The sequence below is a fragment of the Peromyscus californicus genome, unplaced genomic scaffold (genome assembly GCF_007827085.1).
Source record: "Peromyscus californicus insignis strain IS unplaced genomic scaffold, ASM782708v3 Scaffold_5__1_contigs__length_169319896, whole genome shotgun sequence".
In the NCBI taxonomy this organism is placed as follows: domain Eukaryota; kingdom Metazoa; phylum Chordata; class Mammalia; order Rodentia; family Cricetidae; genus Peromyscus; species Peromyscus californicus.
In genome coordinates this window covers 16,420,580-16,440,614 of record NW_026294573.1, presented here as the reverse complement: position 1 = coordinate 16,440,614, position 20,035 = coordinate 16,420,580, and the positions used below count along the sequence as shown (strand labels likewise).

Genomic DNA, 20,035 nt, shown 5'->3' with positions numbered 1-20,035 from the left:
ACGGGGAAGGTCACTGTGAGTGTTGACTTGCACGCAGTGGTTCAGAGGGATGAACATGGGGCCTGGCCCCTCAAGTGCTCGGCAAAACACAGTTGCCCTTCTGACACAGTTGCCCTTCTGGTGGCTTTGTATGAATTCCAAGTAGACTCCTTCCTAGCAAACTGCATGATTGTAGAGGGCACCTCCTAGGCCCTTGGCTCCTCCATAGCATTGACTCTCACGTAGATCACTGGTAAGGATGTGGTGAGGGATCAGAGGAAGACAAAGTCCTAGACTATCTTATGGCTCACCCTGATGTGGACCAGCTATCAGGGAAGGTGGTACTGGGTGTATCTGTAAGGTACCAAGTTTTTAGTTTGTTTTTTCCTGATGCCTCAACAGAGGTCCAGGCCTGTGGCCCCACTGCAGATGACACTCAGAGGCAAAAATGGATTTCCCAGGAAATGGTGGAGCTAGGGGTTCAGACCTAGAGCCGTGGGGTCTAAAGTCTGTGCTGTCTCATTCCTGGCCCTCTGTAAACCACATCCACGTTGGAGAGGCCTGGTTTTGCTTGGGAGTTAGGCCTGTGGCTTGCTTCCCCAGGGGCTACTTGGTTAAGCTCTACAGGCCAGGCAAGCCCTGGGCCCCACATAGCTGAGGTCACCTCCATGTCATACCGGTCGGGAACCCCGCCACACACACATACACCCAAGGCATGTCCTAGGCTCACCTTCCCCAGCCTCCCTCCTGGAAACTAATCTAGAAGTGGCTCTCTAGCTATAAGATACCTGGGAAAGCCCCAAAGGAGCAGATAGCAAATGAGTGAGTGATGTTCCAGGGCTTAAGGCCCAGCCAGCTTCAGCTTTCCTAAGACAAAGGATCAGCCGGCAGACCTCAGAAGGAGCCAGGGCTAATAGCTGACAGGCACTGGAACACAAGGGTGCTCCGTACCTCCAAGGTAGCCTGGGGCGGGCTCTCAGGAATTAGGGAGATAAAATGGGGCATTTGGAATGTCAGTGAGGACTATGCTGCTAGCCCAACAGCACTTAGGTTTTTTTTGGGGGGGGGGGAGCTGCCCTCCAGCTCCCAAATAAATACACAGAGATTTATTCTTTCTTATGAATGCCTGGCCTTATCTTGACTTGTTTCTAGCTAGCTTTTCCTAAAGTATCACATCTACCTTTTGCCTCTGGGCTTTTATCTTTCTCTAGTCTATGTACCTTTCTTTACTTCTTACTCCATAGCTGGCTGGGTGGCTGGGTGGCTGGGTGGCTGGGTGGCTGGGTGGCTGGCCCCTGGCATCCTCCTCTCCTCCTTTTCTCACTCCTCCCTCTTCTCTCGTTCTTCTTTTTATTCTCTCTGCCTGCCAGCCCCACCTATCCTTTCTCCTGCCCAGCTGTTGGCCGTTCAGCTCTTTACTAGACCAATCAGGTGTTTTAGACAGACACAGTAACACAGCTTTACAGAGTCAAACAATGCAACATAAAAGAATGCACATCTTTGCATCATTAAACGAATATTCCACAGCATGAAAGAATGTAACACATCTTTAACTAATATTCCACAACACAGCACAGATGTTAACATGAACGTGCAGTGTAGCCTTGAACAAGCCATGTCTTCTGAACAAGCTATGCCCTCCTTCTCTCCTTCCCTCCCTCCTTCCCTTCCTTTTTCCTTCCCTCTCTCTGTCCCTCCCTCCCTCCTTCTGTTCCGTCCTTCCTCAGGGTCTCTGGCCCATGCTGGCCTTGAATTCCCTATGAAGTCAAAGATGATTTTCAGCTTATCCCCCTTCCTGTCTTCACTTCCTAAATTCTGGGATTACTGTCACAGCTTATAGCAGCCTTTAGACTGGGTCTTGACTTTGGCTTTCCAGCTGTGCTTAGCTCATATTATTTCACCATCTAGACAGCCTGCCACGAACCCTTCCAGACCAATAGCTCCCTCTCTGTCTTGTGTGTGGAGTGTGTGTGTGTGTGTGTGTGTGTGTGTGTGTGTGTTTGTGTATGTGTGTGTGTGTGTGTGTGCGTGCATTTGGGTGCTTGCCCGCACACATTTGTGTGCAGGCCAGAGGTCAACACTGAATATCTTTCTCAGTTGCCCCTCCACATGTTTTTGAAGCAGGGTCTCTCCCTGAAGCTGGAGCTCACTGTTAGTGCTAGACTGGCTAACCAGTGAGGCCTGGAATTGACGTGTCTCCATCCCCCAGTTTTGGGGTTACAGGCCTATGCTGCCACACCCAGCTTCTACATGGGTGCTGACATTCCAAACTTAGATTCTTATGTTTCCAGGACACTGTGCCATTTCCTAAGCCCCTTTAAACTATCTTTTCCCTGCTATGTCTTCTACCAAAGGGCCTCCGGGGGCCTGAGCCACACTGACGTGGATGTGCCTTTCAGATTTACAGCATCTTATAGGATGAAAACATAAAGCTGGGCATGGTGTAATCCTGGCATTCTGGAAGCAGAGATGGGAAGGTCAGGAGTTCAAGGCCATCCTTTGCTGTATATTGAGTTCAAGGTCAGCCTGGGTTATATGAGATGCAGACTCAAAAGCAAAACAAGGATGAATACTTAAAATAGTTAACTCAAGCCTGCTGTAACAATTGAAGCAGCGTGGAGTCCGTAAAGAACAATCAGCTCTCCAGGCTAGGGAGGCAGCTCGGGGAGAGTGCTTACCTGGCTTGCACGAGCTCCAGGGTCCATCTCCGGTACCAGAGCTGGGGGTTTGGAGGCGGTGCATGAGGGGACGGAAGGGGAAAGTTATTATTGCCTTTCCTCTCCTACATCCCTGATACCAGCCGCTCTGTGAACACAGAAGATTCCAGTCTCATGAAATGAGGGCATGTTGGTGACTTGGCACGAATTATATCATCCCATATCATCTCATTTTCATTTTGATTATGCTTTCCCAATATTTACTGTCTCACCCGGCTTCCTCTTCCTGTCCTCCGTTTGCCTTGCAAAGGCTTCCTCTGGTGTGGTGTCTGCAGCAGCTGGCACACTTTCATTGTAGAACGGCTGTGGTGGATTTGATGATTCAGGAAGGGAGGTGGGTGCAGGACTTCTCCTGGGTGGGGGTAGATGGACTGTCTTCTGGCCTGGCTTTTCAGCATACTGACTGGCAAGCAGGAACAAGAAGACAGGGGGACTGGAGGGCCAGTGCTGGCCTCAGCCACTTGCTTATGTGACCTAGGACAAGTTTCCCAATCACTTGCCTGTAAATTGGGTGTGATCCAAGTAAGAGCTGCTTGTGGGGAGTGTTATAACAAGTTGTACACGTAGCCACGCCCACGTGCAGAGAGGCAGTCCGCTTTCTCAGGGAGGCTTAAGAACCCGGGTTCAAATGCCAGCAGGTTCGTTAGTCAGTCGGTTGGCCCTTGTCAGGAGGCTCCTTCACCTTCCTGGCCCCTTTTTCCTTCTCTTTGGCTGATAACACCACATCCAACCCTTTGTGTCCTGTGATGATGAGACACAGGCCTGCCCCGGCCTGCACTCCGCACCAGGAAGTATCAATGGTATTGTCACAAAGAGCTGGCCTCCTCTTTATCAGTCCCCCCTCCCCTCTTGTATACAGCTCTTGAGGCCTGGAGCTGTCTGCCTGAGTCTGTGGTTTTATCTAAAATAAACACTGGCCTTGCCCTGATGGAGACTCCAGGCCCCACATGCTTCTGCCCAAACAATGCGGTGGCAGCCGGGGAGACCGTGGAATTCCCAGGCACCCTCTTCCTGCAGCCCATCTCAATCCCTGCCTGCCTGGCTGTCTGGGCGTTTGCTTCCTAACCCCAGCAGCGATGTGAGAAAGGGATCCAAGAAAAACTCCCAGAGGAAAAAGAGGGCCGATTAAACAGTGTGCTGTCTTTCCTCTCTGGGACTTTGGGGAAGTGACTGTAGAAGTTTCTGGAACATGGGGTCCCTGTAAGGAAGTAACTAGGCAATTGGCAACTCTGTTGTCTGGTCCCATGCTGCCAAACGATGTCCACGCCCCGGAGTCCTGGAGGTCTCCTTTTCTCCCGAATTCTCTCCTGGCTTTTACATTCCACTCAGTTGTAGCGACTGCTGAAGAAGCCAAGCCCAGTGCTCAGCTCTCTTTCTTTCACATCCCAAGTGCTTCCCACCTCTTCTCTGCCACCCCTGGGCCTAAGACCCATCTTTGTTCACCCGGTCTATTGAAGTGATGGCATGCAGCCATCACTGGTGTTCTCCCACAGGTGTGTGCATGGATGTGAGTGTGCACTTGGAGGCCAAGGACAAGTGTTTCCCTCCGTGGCTCTCTACCTTTTATTTACTTATTTTGACAGGATCTCTCACGGAGCCTGTAGCTCTCAGGTTCAGCTAGGTTGTGTGGCCAGTGAGCTTCAGGGATCCACCTGTCTCCATGCCTCCACCCCTACCCTCCGACATTGGGGTTGCAAGTGCGTGCAGCCGTACCCGGCTCTTACGTGGGTGCTGGGAATCTGAATTCAGGTCTTCGTGAATGCATAGCAGGCGCTTTGCCGACCGAGCCAATTCCCCGGCTCTGAAGGCTGGCTTGGTTCAGTTCAGGTCCCTCTGGAGCTTGCACGCTAGTAGGTGCTCCCGAATGAGGAGTGAGGAGGAGACCAGTGTGTCTCAGGTTGTCCCTGAGCTTCTGCCCCAACCAGGTCAGCATGGGTGCCCGGGTGAGATACACCTGGCAGAGATATGAATGCCCATCCCCCATGGTGCCCACACATCCTGCCTACCTTCCTCTTTTTATAGCTCTGTCACTGGCCTTATTGTAGGGGATGAGAGGCCCCTTGGAGTCAGCCCAGGGCACACCCAGGCACCAAATTCTCAGCACACTGGAGATTTATTACCCAGTAGGGGCAAGCTGAGGGGTGGTGGGGACTGCCTCTGTATCAGACGAAGGCAGGCAGCAAGGAGCAGCAGCAGGTATTTTTGTTTGTTTTGTTTTGTTTGCAGGGGTGGGTTTTAAGGAGAAAAAGGGGAAGTCTGTGCTGGGGTGAGTTGGTAAGTCCCGATTGGACAAGTCAGCCAGTGTAGCCAAATAACGAAGTTTGATTGTTGGATCTTGGTGTTTAGTCTCGGGAAGGAATCAGTGGCCAAGTAAGGGACTAGACCTTGGGGGCTAGCTTTAGGAATGTAATCTAACGGTTTAGTAAGGGAGAGGGAAGGGGGTGGGCCTTGTTTGCTGTGCTTGGGCCTGATAGAGAGTCCTTCACTGACCTCCCTACTCCCCCAGAGATGATGCTCTGCCTTATTCTCCGTGAACACCGAGCTCTGCTCTTGTACCACGTGTGGCCGAGGGCCTACTGTATGCCTGGTCCTAGGGACACGAAGTTGACTGAGATACAGGACGTGAGGCAGAGGCAGTCCAGACGCAGCCCTTGCTCACGATTCCTTCAGCCTGAAGCTAGGGCAGGGCTTCCTCTTCCATCCTCCTGGGCTCCCTGCAGCTTCTCTTCCCATGCTCTCCCAGGATGCAGTTAGGGGCTCTCATCACTGCTTGGTGGCTGTCTCCTCGCCCATGCACCCCTTACACCTGGCCCAGCAGCTGCCAGCCGTGGACACTGAATGATGAGCCGTGGGAGAGCCACGAGCACGGCCACAGAAACTGAACTGGGTCAGGGAAGCCCCGCAGGAAAGGTGAAAGGGTGCCCATTCATGAAGCAAATGTCCTCTCGCCCTCCAGATGCCAGGGAAGGAGGAGCCGGTGGCCTCCAGCTGGAACTCAGAACACACTGTGATGAGCACAGCCAGGCTGTCCCTGGGGAGCCTGTCTTCAGGTCCCTTATCTCCGTGGCCTTGGGGCCCTGGGGAAAGCAGATGCCAGGCTCATTTTCGAGCACAGAGTTCTGCCTCTGATGCTGGCCCTGGCCTCTTAGGGTCATGGCCAGAGCCAGGTGTGGATGGTGACAGAAAGCTTCTGGGGCCTGGCCAGCACCTGGTGCTTCTGCTTTCCCTTCTAAGAGCTGAGCTGGTGGGAATGTTGCCATGGAGATGAGGCCCTGGGGTGTGAGGCACTCCCCCTTCCCATCCCTGCTCTCCTGTTCCCAGCCTCCCTCTACTAGAGGCCTCATCCCATCACTCCCTTGGGGCCTGCTGGTCAGTGACAGCTTTGGTGCCATTTCTGATGAGGATGGGGAATGAGACTCTGGAGGTGATAGATGCAGCCGCTGATTAAGACATCCCAGGAGGGACTGGAGAGATGACTCAGCAGTTAAGAGCACTGGCTGCTCTTCCAGAGGACCCAGGTTCAATTCCCAGCACCCACATGGCAGCTCACAACTGTCTGTAACTCCAGTTCCAGGGGATCTGACACCCTCACACAGACAGACACGCATACAGACAAACCACCAATGCACATAAATTTAAAAAAAAAAAAAAGACTCCCCAGGAAATGGCATCACCTTCCTGTGATGTGGGCTGTCTCTCTTCCACAGACTTATTCCTTTGTGCTCCTCTCCTTGGCCCTCTGCTGTCTTGCCCCTCCAAGGGCCCTTCCCCCATCCTGTGAACCCCTTTGAATCTTCAAGGCTTAGCTCACACAGAACATCGTCTGGCGCTGGGGCTGCACCTTCCTGGGTAGACTGCTTGCCTAGCATTGCCCAGCATTGCAGGGCCCTGGGTGTGACATCAGCACTGGGTAAACTGAGCGCGGTGGCACCTGACGTAATCTCGGCTTGAAGCCAGAGCCTCCGTGTTCTTCACAGTACTCTGTCCCCTGCAGGCTTTTCTCTCATCCTGTCCCTCGTCCATATCATGAGCTCTCTGGAGTCAGAGAGCAGGTCCCATGTCTGTCTGTAAAACTTCATGCTCAACCTGGTGTCCAGTATCCAGGCATGCCCAGTGTGCAGAAGGCCTAGAGTGAGGCTTCAGATCAGCAAGCCTCTGAGAGGACCTGGGAGTGGAGCCTGGCTTCCACAGGGTTTTGTGCAGAAGCCCCATGGAGCAGAGGCCTTGCCTTTGGTATCCCGGTGGTTACATGGTGTGTGGCCCAGAGTGAATCTCTGGTGTCTACCCGGTGAATGGAGGCACAGGATCCCACCAGAGCCTAGTTCATGGAAGAGGAAGGGCTGGGTAGATCTTGAAAGGAAGCAAAGGAAAAGGCTTCAGGGTCAGAAACTAGAGGAAAAATGGTCTCAGCATGGCAGAGTTGCCCACTCTGAAGCTGGACTCATGTATGTGTTTGTATGCGTGTGTACATGCATGTGTGTGTGCGTGTGTGTGCGCGTGTGCATGCTCACTTGCTCAGATACAGGGGCTCTAGTGCACAGTAGGCTCCTTGAGGGCCCGAGCAGCATGAAGTGGTGTGACTACCCTGGGAGCCACAGGAACCTTCCAGGCCACACATGTGCAGGCATGTGGCCTTTAGCAGGTGGCAGGTAGTACAGGAGCTGAGGAGGGGGAGGAGGAGGAGGGAGTCTCCTGGGTGCTCGGGAAGCTCTAAGCCCACCCTGTCCCCCAGTAGGATGAGTTACAGCTCCAGCCTGGGCCACCAGGTTGGAATGTGGAAAACAAGGCTTTGAGTCCTCTGTAAGCCCAGCAAACATATCTAGCCCTCACAGGAGGAAGCAGGAAGTCAGTTCCTAATGAATGAAGCCTTTCAAGCCTTATCCAATTCCTGCCTTTCTCCCAGACAAGGTCATCTGGGATCTGAAAACCATGGCAGGGTGCCCACCTTGCAGGCAGGGATTCAGGGCCCTGTGCTGGCTGGTAGGGAAACCTACCATCCTGTTGGGTGGGCACATATCTTAGTTAGGGTTACTATTGCTGTGATGAAACACTATGATCAAAAGCGAGTTGGGAGGAAAGAGTTTATTTGACTTACATATCCACATCATAGCCCATCATTGAAGGAAGTCAGGACAGGAACTCAAACAGGGCCAGAACCTGGAGGCAGGAGCTGATGCAGAGGCCATGGAGGGGTGCCGCTTACAGGTTTGCTCATCATGGCTTGCTCACCCTGCTTTTTTATAGAACCCAGGACCACCTGCCTAGGGATGGCACCACCCACAATGTGCTAGGCCCCTCCCCCATCGGTCACTAATTGAGAAAATACTCTACAGGTTTGCCTACAGCCTGATATTATAGAGGCATTTTCTTCGTGTCCCCTCCTCTCAGATGACTTAAGCTTATGTCAAGTTGACACAAAATTATCCAACACAGCACATATTGCCATGCCCGAGACACATCTGCAAGGCCATTGCAGAGAGGAGGAACATGGGACACACTTCTGACAACAGCTAAAATTCAGGGGTACCCCTCGTCTTGTCCACTCTGTCCAGAGGCCCTTATATACACCCTGGGACAAGGCTTCTCCTCCACAGACGGTAATTACCATGGTGCTTTTGTCCAGCCCGGAGTGCCTAGGATTCGGGAAGGACTCACCCCGCTGGGACACAACTCTGTTATTTCTTGACATTCTAGAAAATTCCACGGCCAGCGTGAGTGAGGCAGAGAGGAAGGCCCAAGTGTACTACCGTGCATGTATGAACGAAACTAGGATTGAGGAGCTTCGGGCCAAGCCCCTGATGGAGCTGATTGAGAAGGTGGGTGCTCAGGTGGACGTCCACTGCTTCCCCCTGCTCGGCCTCCTGCAAGGCCCTCTGGCTTCCGCCCCAGCTCTCAGCTTCCTCACACCTCCAGATACCACACCCAGCCGGAGCTCGGTGCCCATCAGTCTGCTGTGGGTGTTGGGGCTGCCTGAGCGTGTATGTGCATGGCTCTGTGTGGGTGGATCTGTCTGTGTGGAGGGGGGATGAATGTGTGTGTCTAGGTAGAGGCGAGGACTGTATTGGTATTAAAATCTTCCTCTCTGTTGCTGTTCTGGTTCTGTGTATATGATGTAAAGGGATGTGCTGTTCTAGCAGCACCCTAGACTCTTGGGTCAGAAATAGCTCTCTGCAGGAGGAGGACCCTACTGATTACCACTAACTTGTTCATCCGTTTCTTCTTTGCTTTGTTGGGTTTTTTGGGGTTTTTTTTTTTGTTGTTGTTGTTTTTATTTTTTTAGAGACAGAGTCACATAGCCCAGGCTGGCCTCAGACTTGCTATGTAGCCAAGGATGCCCTTGAACTTCTTATCTTGCTGCTTTGACCTCCTGAGGGCTGAGATTACAGGCATGTGCCACCATGCCTGGTTTTGTGCGATGCTAGAGACTGAACCGAGGGCATTGTGCATGTGAGATGTGCGCTCTGCCAGCTGAGCTACATCGCTGGCCTCCCGCCCCAACCAGTTCATCCTGAGCACATTTGCAGTCTTGGGTCGCCTCTGAGTGGGGCTGCCCGAGGCTAGCCATGCTTCCCAGTCCAGGCAGAGGTGGCTGGGAAGGTTTTCTAGTCAGCCCTCCTCCCTCATGGGCTTTGCCTCTCAGCTCACCTTGGGGAAGGTCTTGCATTGGAGTTGGTGACCCTGGGACAGTATCTGTCCATCCTCTCTTGCACAGGTCCCATGGGCCAGCATGTGCCAAGCTAGGGGGGGCCAAGGGTAGAGTATGTGTGTGTGTGTGTGTGTGGTGTGTGTGTGTGTGTGTGTGTGTGTGTGTGTGTGTGTGTGTGTGTGTGTGTGTGTGTTGGGGCACATGGAGGCCAGAGGAAGGCATCAGGTGTCCTGCTTTGTCATTCTCCTCCTTGTCCCCTGAGATAGGGTCTCCTCACTGAACATGGGGATAGCCAGCAAGTCCCTGCAGCCCTCCCTTTTTTGTTCTTGTTGTTTTTGGTTTCTGAGACAGGATTTCTCTGTGTACTTTTTGGTGCCTGTCCTGGATCTTGCTCTGTAGACCAGGCTGGCCTCGAACTCACAGAGATCCTCTGTGATGCCTCTGCCTCCCAAGCACTGGGATTAAAGGCGTGCGCCACCACCGCCCAGCTAATCCTCCCATTCTTACGGCACTGGGGTCATTAGGCCTGCAAGAAGCTGCACCCAGCTTTTATTGTGGGTGCTTGGAATTTCAACGTGGTTTCCATGCTCGTGGAGCAAGCGCTCATTACCAGTGTGCAGGACAAGACGACTGTGACTTCTCAGTCTTTTCCCCGTAAACACCTCTGGAGTTATGTTTCAATATCACTGTGTCCGTGTGACTCAGGAAACCCACCTCCATCCCAGCCATGTGGGAGCAACAGCCTTGTGTGCGCTTAGCACACTTAAGGATAAGTGGCCAGGTGTGTTGGCACACATTTTTAATCCTAGCACTCTGGAAGCAGAGGCAGGGGATCTCTGTGAGTTCGAGGCCAGCCTGGTCTACATAGTGAGTTCCAGGATAGCCAGGGCTACATGGTGAGACCCTGTCTGTATAGAGAATCTAAAAACAACAAAATAAAAACCCAAGATGAATGATGCCCTAAGTACTAAGACACACATACACAAAAATGCACAGAAACCCTCAGTGAACATCACCCTGTTAGTCTGCTTAGGAGGGCAGAGAACAGACTGCCCCAGAGTCCCAGAACATGAGACTCTGTGATGTGCATAGTGTTCTCACACCAGCTCACCATAGGCACACACCCGTGCACACACACACAGCCCCGTCTGCTCTCTCCCCCACAGCTTGGAGGCTGGAATATCACAGGACCCTGGGCCAAGGACAACTTCCAGGACACGCTGCAGGTGGTCACAGCCCACTACCGCACCTCCCCCTTCTTCTCCGTCTACGTCAGTGCCGACTCCAAGAACTCCAACAGCAATGTGATCCAGGTGGGCTGAGCCTAGGAGATGACACTTGCTCCTGAACACAACCGGTGACACCTCTGCTCCCCTTCCTCAGCCCCTGGCCTATGTGTCCATCTCTCTCTGCTTTCACCTGGCCCATCCATACTACTCACTTGCTGTGTGATCTTAGGCAAGTGGCTCAGCTTCTCTGAACTATACTTTCCTTGTCAACCAAATGCACTATAATAACTCCTACCTGAGATGAGGTTTGCCAAGATGGGACCAGAAGCCATGGCAGCTCTCTAGAATGCTCCTCTCCTCCCTGTCCAACTCTCAGATGGTCCTTTACCACCATTGCCCCCACAAGGTCCCATTCCAGTTCTGCAGGGTAGCAGCCATGTCCCTTATTTTCTAGAGGAAGATCCAAAGGATCAGAAAGGTTTAGTAACTTCACCATGCTCACACAGCTTGGGGTGGCTTGAACCACATGGACAGTGTTTGGTGAAATAGAGTGTTTTGCCTAGGCCCAGGGTTGTTTAAATAGGTTTGTCTAGCCCTTTAGAAGAACCCAAGTCTCTGCAGATTGGTGGGCATGGACCTGTCCCACCCCTGGTCGCTGGGTGGATGTATCTGAGATGGCTATCAGCTTCCTTCTGTTCCTGCTGGGACCTGCCCCAGGGAAGGTGGTAGCCAAGCAGGGAGCCTCCCTCTCACCCTGCATCTCTCTGCAGGTGGACCAGTCCGGCCTCGGCTTGCCCTCTAGGGACTATTACCTGAACAAGACGGAAAATGAGAAGGTGAGCTTGCCCAGCCTACCCCGCTCTGCACGCCCAGCCTGCCCCGCTCTGCACACCCAGCCTGCCCCGCTCTGCACGCCCAGCCTGCCCTGCTCTGCACACCCAGCCTGCCCCGCTCTGCAAGCCCAGCCTGCCCTGCTCTGCAAGCCCAGCCTGCCCCGCTCTGCACGCCCAGCCTGCCCCGCTGTACGCTCCCCACACAACTGGACTTCTACAGAGGACTCAGTTTCCTGAAGGTTGACAAGCAGCCCTCGGTGCGGGAGGGGTGTCCCCAAACTTCCAGGCAGGCGCTGCAGGCACAGGGACATCATTTATCCCTTCTCTAAAGAAGACAGTGGTGACAGCCGTCACCATCCGTAGGCACGAGGCCTTTTGTGGGTATCACCGCCATTAAGTTGATGGGACTTTTACCTCGCCTCTAACTCAGGGACACTCAGGGACTGCTCACGGTCACAGTAAGGGTGAGGTTGGTTTGCACACCCAGAGCCAGCTCCTCCAGAACCGTCTGTGCCTGTGATGCCCTCAGGGAGACCTGGCCTGAGGCTCACACACGTGTCCTTCCATTTTCTCACCTGTGTCTACTCAGTGCCCGATGCTGGGGGGGTGGTCCCCAGGGACCTCGAGGTCTAGGAAAGGTGAACGTCACTTGACTGATCACCCGGCTAGAGACACAGCCTCACACTGTTAGCGGAGAGGCAGCTGAAGAAATGTAAGGCGGGGCACTTGACTCAGATCAAGGGACACACAGTGGCAGGTGGCTCAGAGCAGGCGCATTAAAGGGATAAAAATTGGGCCAGTGAGATGGTTTAGCAGGCAGAGAGGCTTGCCACACAAACCTGGCAAATGAGTTTGATCTCCAGAACTCACACAAAGGTGGGAAGAACTGAGTCCAAAAGGCTGTCCTCTGACCTCCACACACACAACACAGTGCATACAACCTCCAACACTCCTCTCCTCCTCTCTCTCTCTCTCTCTCTCTCTCTCTCTCTCTCTCTCTCTCTCTCTCTCTTTCTCTCCCTTACTTGCGCACGCGTGTGCGCGCGCGCGCGCACACACACACACACACACACACACACAATGTAAAAAAATAAAAATGCAAAAGATAGAAGATTGACTCTGGAATGGACCTAGAGAGAAAGGTCCAAGGCAGCAGTGTGCCGCCCTCCCCCGCCCCAGCCCACCCTGGAACCTGCACTTCAGCTCTATCCTGAGGCCTGTAGGGAGCCAGTGAACAGACACAGCATCAAAGTCATTCTTGAAGCCGTTTCAGAAGCTGGGCTTGGTGGCACATGCCTGTAATCCCTGCATTTGGGAGACTGAGGCAGGAGGATTGCCGTGAGTTCCAGGCCAGTCTGGGCTACAGAGTAAAACCTTGCCTCAAAAATAGAAAAACAAGCCAGGCATACACCTTTAGGGAAGGAGAGGCAGGTGGGTCTGTGTGAGTTCAAGGCCAGCCTGGTCTACATAGTGAGTTCCTGGGCTTATGTGCTGGCCTATAGTCTGTCCTGCTCTCCTCTAGCTCAGAGGACAGCAGGGTGGCTGCCGCCAACAGTTTTGGGGTGCTGGATCCCACAGGTGCTGACTGGATACCTGAACTACATGGTCCAGCTGGGAAAGCTGCTGGGTGGTGGGGATGAGGACTCCATCCGGCCCCAGATGCAGCAGATCCTGGACTTTGAGACAGCACTAGCCAATATCACCATCCCCCAGGAGAAGCGCCGTGATGAGGAGCTCATCTACCACAAAGTGACGGCTGCCGAGCTGCAGGTAAGTTGAAGGGTACCCATGCATCGGGGCCGGGGCTCCAGTGCAGGCCCTGGGGACCTGTGCTTCAGGCCCACCTTACCAGTCCTTGAAGCGACCTGATCTGCTGAGGGAAGGAACCTTACCCAGTACAGACCACGAGGACAGGAAGGGATGCCAAAGCGAGGCCGCTTTCTGAACTATTTCCCTGGAGACCGTGGTGATGATGACAGCCCCCGAGGATGGGATGTTTCCATCCTTTCATGTACTGTGTGTCCTGTGCTTGGTGATGGAGCACCTCAGAGTTGTGGGATATAGTGTTTCGCTTTTCTTTTTTTTTAATGAAAAACTCCTACAAAGCTTATTTCACTTCATTGTTTTGAGAATGAAGTGTATTATGTATTATGTATTGCAGGCTGGCTTTGAACTCACTAGGTAGCCAAGGATAACCTTGAACTTCAGATCCTTCTGCCTCTACCTCTAAGGGCTGGGATTAAAGGTGTGTACCACTATGTCACTAGTTTTTTTGTTTTGTTTTGTTTTGTTTGAGACAGAGTTTCTCTGTGTACCCCTGGCTGTCCTGGAACTTGTTCTGTAGACCAAGCTGACCTCAAACTCAGAGATCTACCTGCCTCTGCCCTATACCCCTAGCCTTTTCTGAGCTGGGCAGCCAAGTGACATGGTTAGGACCCAGAGGCTCCTAAGTGGCTGAAGAGTTGGATGGACTCAGGCTTGGCTCCCTAGAGCTCTACTCTTGACTGTGACACATCCTTGAGTTGTAACTGCCAGTTGGACCTCTACTTTCTCTGGTGTGACCAGAACTGGAGGCCCGCTAGAGGCCTACTGTGGCCGCTTTCGTCGGTCCAGTCCTAGGCTGCCCCCTGGTGGCTGCTTGGGCCTCAGGGCTCCTCAGTGGTGACCTGCTGGTTCCTCCTTTGTGGTCTGTCCTGCTATCCAGCCTTGTAGGCCCCAAGGGGAGAGGGACTTCTATCAGGTGACATTGTTGACTGAGCCTTGCTCTTGCCCCAAGAAGGACACCATGTCTGTTTCATGAAACCTGAGTTTCACTACCATGTTTCCATGGTCCTGCCATCTGACCAGCCAGCTTTTGTCTGTTCGTCTCTTCCCTCAGAAGGTACACTACGTCTTACCCTCTTTTCTTCCTTCAGGTGCATATGGGCTTGCTCCCCTGTGCCCCGCAGCTAGCCCTGCCCACCAGGAAACAGTCTGTATATCTCTGCTAAGGACTTTGGGGGAAGAGAAGCTGGCCCTGATCTGGGCAGGGAAGGGTAGGGACCCAAGTTTAATGACTGGCACACTTAAACCAGGCCATAAGAGTCCCAGGAGGAGCCAGAGCCCACTCAGGCCTCCTGCAGCTGCCAGCTGCCTTCAGGTTCCCAGGGGAAGTGGCGCTGAGCGGGTTGTTATGGAGACAGGTAGTCTGTGTCGGGCACCATCTGGCACTGTTTTCCGCTCTGAGGCTAAAAGGTTGAGGGAGATGTTGTTTGCTTGGCATAATTTGGTGTACCCTAGCCCTGCAGGTCTTACCATGGGGGCTTCACAGTAGTCTGATGCTGAAATTGGTGCCCGGAACGGTATAAGGCTCAGCAGCCCAGAGAAATACTGTGTTCAGTCAGTGGTCGCCGGAGTCTGGACCCCACCTCCCCTCTCCCTTACCTTTGAGCTATTCTTCCACAGAATAAAGGAAAAGAAAGATAATTGGTTCTACCTAGCCTGCTCCTCAGTGCTCAGGTGGGATGGTTCCTTCAGAGGCAGCAGCCTACAAGTGCTAGCCTGGGCTTGGGGTCAGAACATGTCACTGCCATACTCCATCTCAAGCTGTGTGAGCTGAGGCAAGTCACATGACTCAACAACCCCTTGAGCCTCAGTCTCCTTCCTGGTAAAGTAGCACATGGCCCATTCTCCGAGCCCTGTCCTGGGTCAGAACGCAAAGGTAAATGGCACACAGCCCCTGCCTGGCCAAGGGACAGCAGTTCTCCACGTAGCTCTTGGGGTCTTTGGAGAACAGCTGCCAGGGAATGTCAGCCGGGGGCCTGGGATTGGACAGATGTGCAGATACAGGAAAATACCTCTAATCTTGGGGAAGCCCTGCACCCCGTGAGGCTGGAATAAGGCAGAGAGGAGGAGGCCTGTGCAATGCTGATGATTGTTCTTCGTGACTAGCAAGCAATGCTACCTGGGTCTCCAGCACTAAAATAATCGCGGTTAATTTAGCACAGAGCATCTTCTCTGATAGCTGAAGACTAGTTTTCTTTCCAAACTCTGGGTAAATAAAGGCACCACCAGCTCCATGATGTGGTTCTCGGCTAGCCCTGCGCCTGTACCAGATGGCTTCAGGCTAGCCTGGAGTAGAGGCTGGATTCAGAGCCATGAATCTCAAGCATCCTGTTGTCTCTCCAGACACTTCCATTCTTTCAGAGGAGCTTCTGTGTCAAAGGCAACTGTTGGAGGCTAGGTTCCCTCCTCTGTCCTCCCCACTGGGGGAGGAGTCCGAGACTATCAATTCTCTTTGTTTCTGTTTTATTTCCAGTGTTGGGAACCGAACCTGCACATCTAGGCAACTGTTCTGCCCCTGAGCCACATCCCAGTCTTAGCTTGTTTTTTTTAGAGATTTATTTTTATTATTTTTAATTTGTCTGTATATGTGTCTGTCCGCTTGTATGGACACAGGAGTGCACGTGCCCACAGAGTCCAGAAGAGGGTGTTGGACCCTCGAGGGATGGAGTTATGGACAGTTGTTAGCCACCTGACATGGGTACTATGAACTAAACTTGGGTCTTCTACAAAAGCAGTGTGTGCTGTTACCCACTGAGACATCTCTCCAGACATACATACATACATACATATATATATATATATATATATATATATATATATATATATATATATGTTATATAGTTTGAGGCCATTGCACTACAAACCTACAAACCTGGAACTTGCTATGTAGACCAGACTGACCTTAAAGTCACAGTTATCACCTCTTTCTGCCTCCCACGTGCCACCATACCCAGCTATACGATGTATTTTAACCAAATTCACCCTCTCTTCTACCTAATTCCTCCCAGATCCCACCCACACCCACTCCCAACTTCCTGTCCTCTTTTGTTTTTTTTTTAATAATCTACCAAGTCCAATGTGTGCCACTGTGTGGAGGGCCACCCACTGTAGCATGGTCAGCCTACCAAGGATCATATCCTTAAAGAAAGCCGACTCCCTTTTCCAGGGGCCATCATCAACTGTCAGTAGCTCCTCAGCTGGGGGTGGGGGCTTGGGAGACCCTCTCACTCCATGCCGGAGTGCTGACTGGCTTGATCTTGTGCAGACACTTGTTCAGGAGTGTCCCCTATCATGTCCCAGAAGACAACACTGCTTTGCCCCTGCACAAAGTCAAGCCATAAATGACATGTCCATATCACACTCCAGCGTTGGCAACTTTGAGACAGGGTCTTCTGTAGTACAGGCTAGCCTCAAACTCGTGATCCTCCTGTCTCTGCCTCCCCAGCACAAGAACTGTAGGTGTGTGCCACTCTGCTGGTCTCTCTTGCTTCCCAAGCCTCTTTGGTTGGTACTCAGCAGGGCTCCTTGGCTTCAAGTGTGGAAAATAGAGCTCATCAGCGTCCTCAGGGGGACTGAGTCACAGCAGAATGTCCCAGTTGACTAAAACAGCCATCTCCAGGGAAACATGTTAAGTTGAGAATCATTGAAGCTGTCGAGGCCAGAAATTTGAAAATCCTAGTGTTCATACACGGCTCCTTACTTCGGAGCCAGGGTACTTCCCGGTGGGAACATCTGCTCGCCCTACAGGGACAGGTTGTGTAGAGTCCGTGGTAATTTTCACCATCTATATCTCTGTCAGAGAGTTCCAGTGACACGTGGTTCTCACAAATTACGTGCGCAGTGACATTTGTAAATGTATCCGTTCCCCCCCCCCCGCGCGCCCCCCCCCCACACCCCGCCCTGGGGTCTTTGCCAGAGGATCCTGCTGTCAGGTGGGTGAGTCTGAGCCCTATTTGAAGAACTCACGAGTGCACCTCTCAACCTCCTCAGAGCCAGAGGATCTGCCAGGAAGAGGGTAAAGAGGACGAGCCAGGGGACAAGGATGCTTGGTACAGGGCAAGCCATTTCCAGAGGACAGAGCAGGCAGCTCTGGGAGATGAGGGGGTTGTCTCCGTGTTAGAGAACGGCTGTGAAGTGGCTCAGCATCCCTGAGCTGGTTCCTGCTGGGGACTCCATCAGCTCTGCTCACTCCCAGCCTGCATCTCTTTTGCAGCAGGGATGTATTGTGGCACACTGGCTCCCTGCCCACCGTGCTGTTCAGTCTCCAGCCAGGTACAGTCAGCCTCGGTGGGAACACTCGCCATCCCAGGCTCCAATCAACCCCTTGCTGGGAGCTGGCTGGGAGCTTTAGCCAGCTCACCAATGCCTTTGGGAGCCAGGCCCAGCCTCAGCTTCACGTCTGTCCTTCCAGCTCTCTGTACTGCAGTAGCTGAAATGCCCTTTGAAACCCAGAAGCAGTGTCCAAGGGGTGTAGCCCATGTGCTTAGTGTGCGGGAGGCCAAGTTCAATGCCCAACACCGCCAACAAGCAAATAACCCAGCGGTGACTGAACCCGCTTTGCAGACCTGCACAGGCTCTAGCTGACATGAGACCTTAGGAAAGTCACCTTTCCCCATGCACAATCACCTGTTAAGTAGAGGGTCTTAGGGCTGACCTCCACTCTCCCTGAGGGCAGGCAGGCTGTGTGCTACTCTGACCTTACAGATGAACTTCATGGCATTACCTGATTTTTTTCCCACATGAGGGGCTTTTACAGCGTAGGTGTCGTTCGCTGCTTTATTTACCTGACATTTTCTACTTCCTCAAGGGAAAGGAGAACAGAATTTGAAATTCCTCAGGGCCAGGGCCGCTCGGGACAGAACTTGAACAGTGATCAGAACGGCTGCCATTGATGGCTGGCTTGCTAAGAGCCAGGTGCCCATGATGCGTTGCTGCAGATGGTCATGTATGCTGAAGCACAGTCCCTGTAGCCCTGAGAGACCTCACGCTCTGAAAAGTGGCACACTAAAAATAATGGGACATGTGGGTGACGCGGGGCTGGGGCTGGCCGTTCCAAAGTTGTGCAGCTCTTCTGGGGACACTGTGCTAAGTGAAATCAGCCAGCTCCCGAAGGGCGAACTTCGGGGGCCGGGGGTCGGGGGTCGGGGGCCGGGGGTGGGGGGCTGGGGGCCGGGGGCTGGGGGTCAGGGGCTGGGGGCCGGGGGCCGGGGGTTGGGGGCCGGGGGTCGGGGGCTGGGGGCCGGGGACTGGGGGGCAGCTCAGTGGAAGAGCATTGGCCTTGCGTGTGCAAAGCCCCGGGTTCAAGCATCAGAAGAAACAAATGCAAGGACAGAGACTGTCTTTGTGTCCTTACTTATCTGAGGTTCTTGGTGTAGACTGGATAGAGACAGGAAACAGAGAGGATGGGTTCCACCTTCTGGGGATGCGGGAAGTTGGGAGTAGAATTCTTCAGCCTGGCTCGATGCTGGCAACTTGAGCCTGGGTTGGGGAGGGATGATGGTGGCAAAGCAGTGAATGGCTAATGCCACTCAGCTGGACTCAGTCGTACTTAAAGATGAACCTGGCATGATGGTGCAGTCCCACAGAAGGAGGCGGAGGCAGGAGGATCACTGTAAGTTCAAGGCCAACCTGGTCTACATAATGATACTTTGTTGGGGAAGGGGGAGGGTTTGAGATGATGATACAGGGCTGGTGAGATGGCTCAGCAGGTGAAGGGCACATGTGCCAGACTGACGAGCTGAGCTGGAGTGGAAGGAGAGAACTGACTCTCTCAAGTGGGCCTCTCAACTCCACATGCAGACTGTGGTGGACACACATGCACAAATCCATAAATGAGTTTGAAAATGGGGATAGCCAGACATGACGATGCATGCCTTCAACCCCAGCAAGTCATATGAGGTTCTTGTTACTTTTTTAGGTGGAGCTACAACAAAATTAGGAAAGTCAGAGAGGTAGCTGCCTTCATCCACCAAGCCCCACGTATGTGGCACGTACATTGGAGAAGATTCATACATATTACTCCAGATGGCCCTGGCTGGTCCTCATGAGGACCCAAGGGGAAGGCAAAATTATTGCCACCCTTTTTGTGTGTGTGTGGAGGGGGGGTTGATACAGGATTTCTCTCTGTAGCCCTGGCTGTCCTGGAACTCATTCTGTAGACCAAGCTGGCCTTGAACTCACAGAGATCTGTCTGCTGGGATTAAAGACATGTGCCACCACTGCCCAGCTATCTTCATTTTTAAAGATTAATTATTTTGAGACAGGGTCTCACCATGTAGCCCTGATCGGCCTGGAACTTGCTATGTAGACCAGGCTGGTCTCAAACTCACAGAGATCTCTCTGCATCTGCCTCCTCAGTGCTAGCTTCAGCTGCACCAGCTTTCAAGGGAGGTCTCTTTTTTTATTTTAATTTTATTTTTATTCATATGTATGTGTATTTTGTCAGGTATGTGCATGTGTGTGCAGATACCTACAGATGCCAGAGGAAGGTGTTGGATCTCCTGGGACCGGAGTTACAGGTGGTTGTGAGCCTCCCTACATGGGTGCTGGGAACCAAACAGGTTTGGTTCTGGCAGACCAGAGCAATAAGCGCTATTAAACACCAGGTCGCTTTGCCAGCCCCTCAGATGAGGTCTTGTCACCTGGCTCCTTAGACGGCTTCAGACAGAAACTGGCCAGCCAGCCCTGGCCCTGCCCTGGCCCACAGCATCCTACTCTGCCCTTAGTTAGAACACAATGATGCCTTCTTCTGAGGAATGGCCTAGAGCCCTGGGCTGAGGGGGATGCGGCCCGGCCACACTCATACTG

General features: G+C 52.9%; 1 protein-coding gene across 2 annotated transcripts in view; it reads left to right on the top strand.

Annotated features, from left to right (window-relative positions):
• Nucleotides 1-20,035, top strand: part of Ece1 (endothelin converting enzyme 1) — a 101,103-nt gene that overhangs the window by 64,188 nt on the left and 16,880 nt on the right. For both annotated transcript variants that reach the window (XM_052716046.1, XM_052716045.1), the window contains exons 5-8: nt 8,391-8,512; nt 10,509-10,655; nt 11,342-11,407; nt 12,983-13,174. In XM_052716046.1, the coding sequence (XP_052572006.1) occupies nt 8,391-8,512; nt 10,509-10,655; nt 11,342-11,407; nt 12,983-13,174 (527 nt within the window). The remainder of the gene's footprint in view (nt 1-8,390; nt 8,513-10,508; nt 10,656-11,341; nt 11,408-12,982; nt 13,175-20,035) is intronic.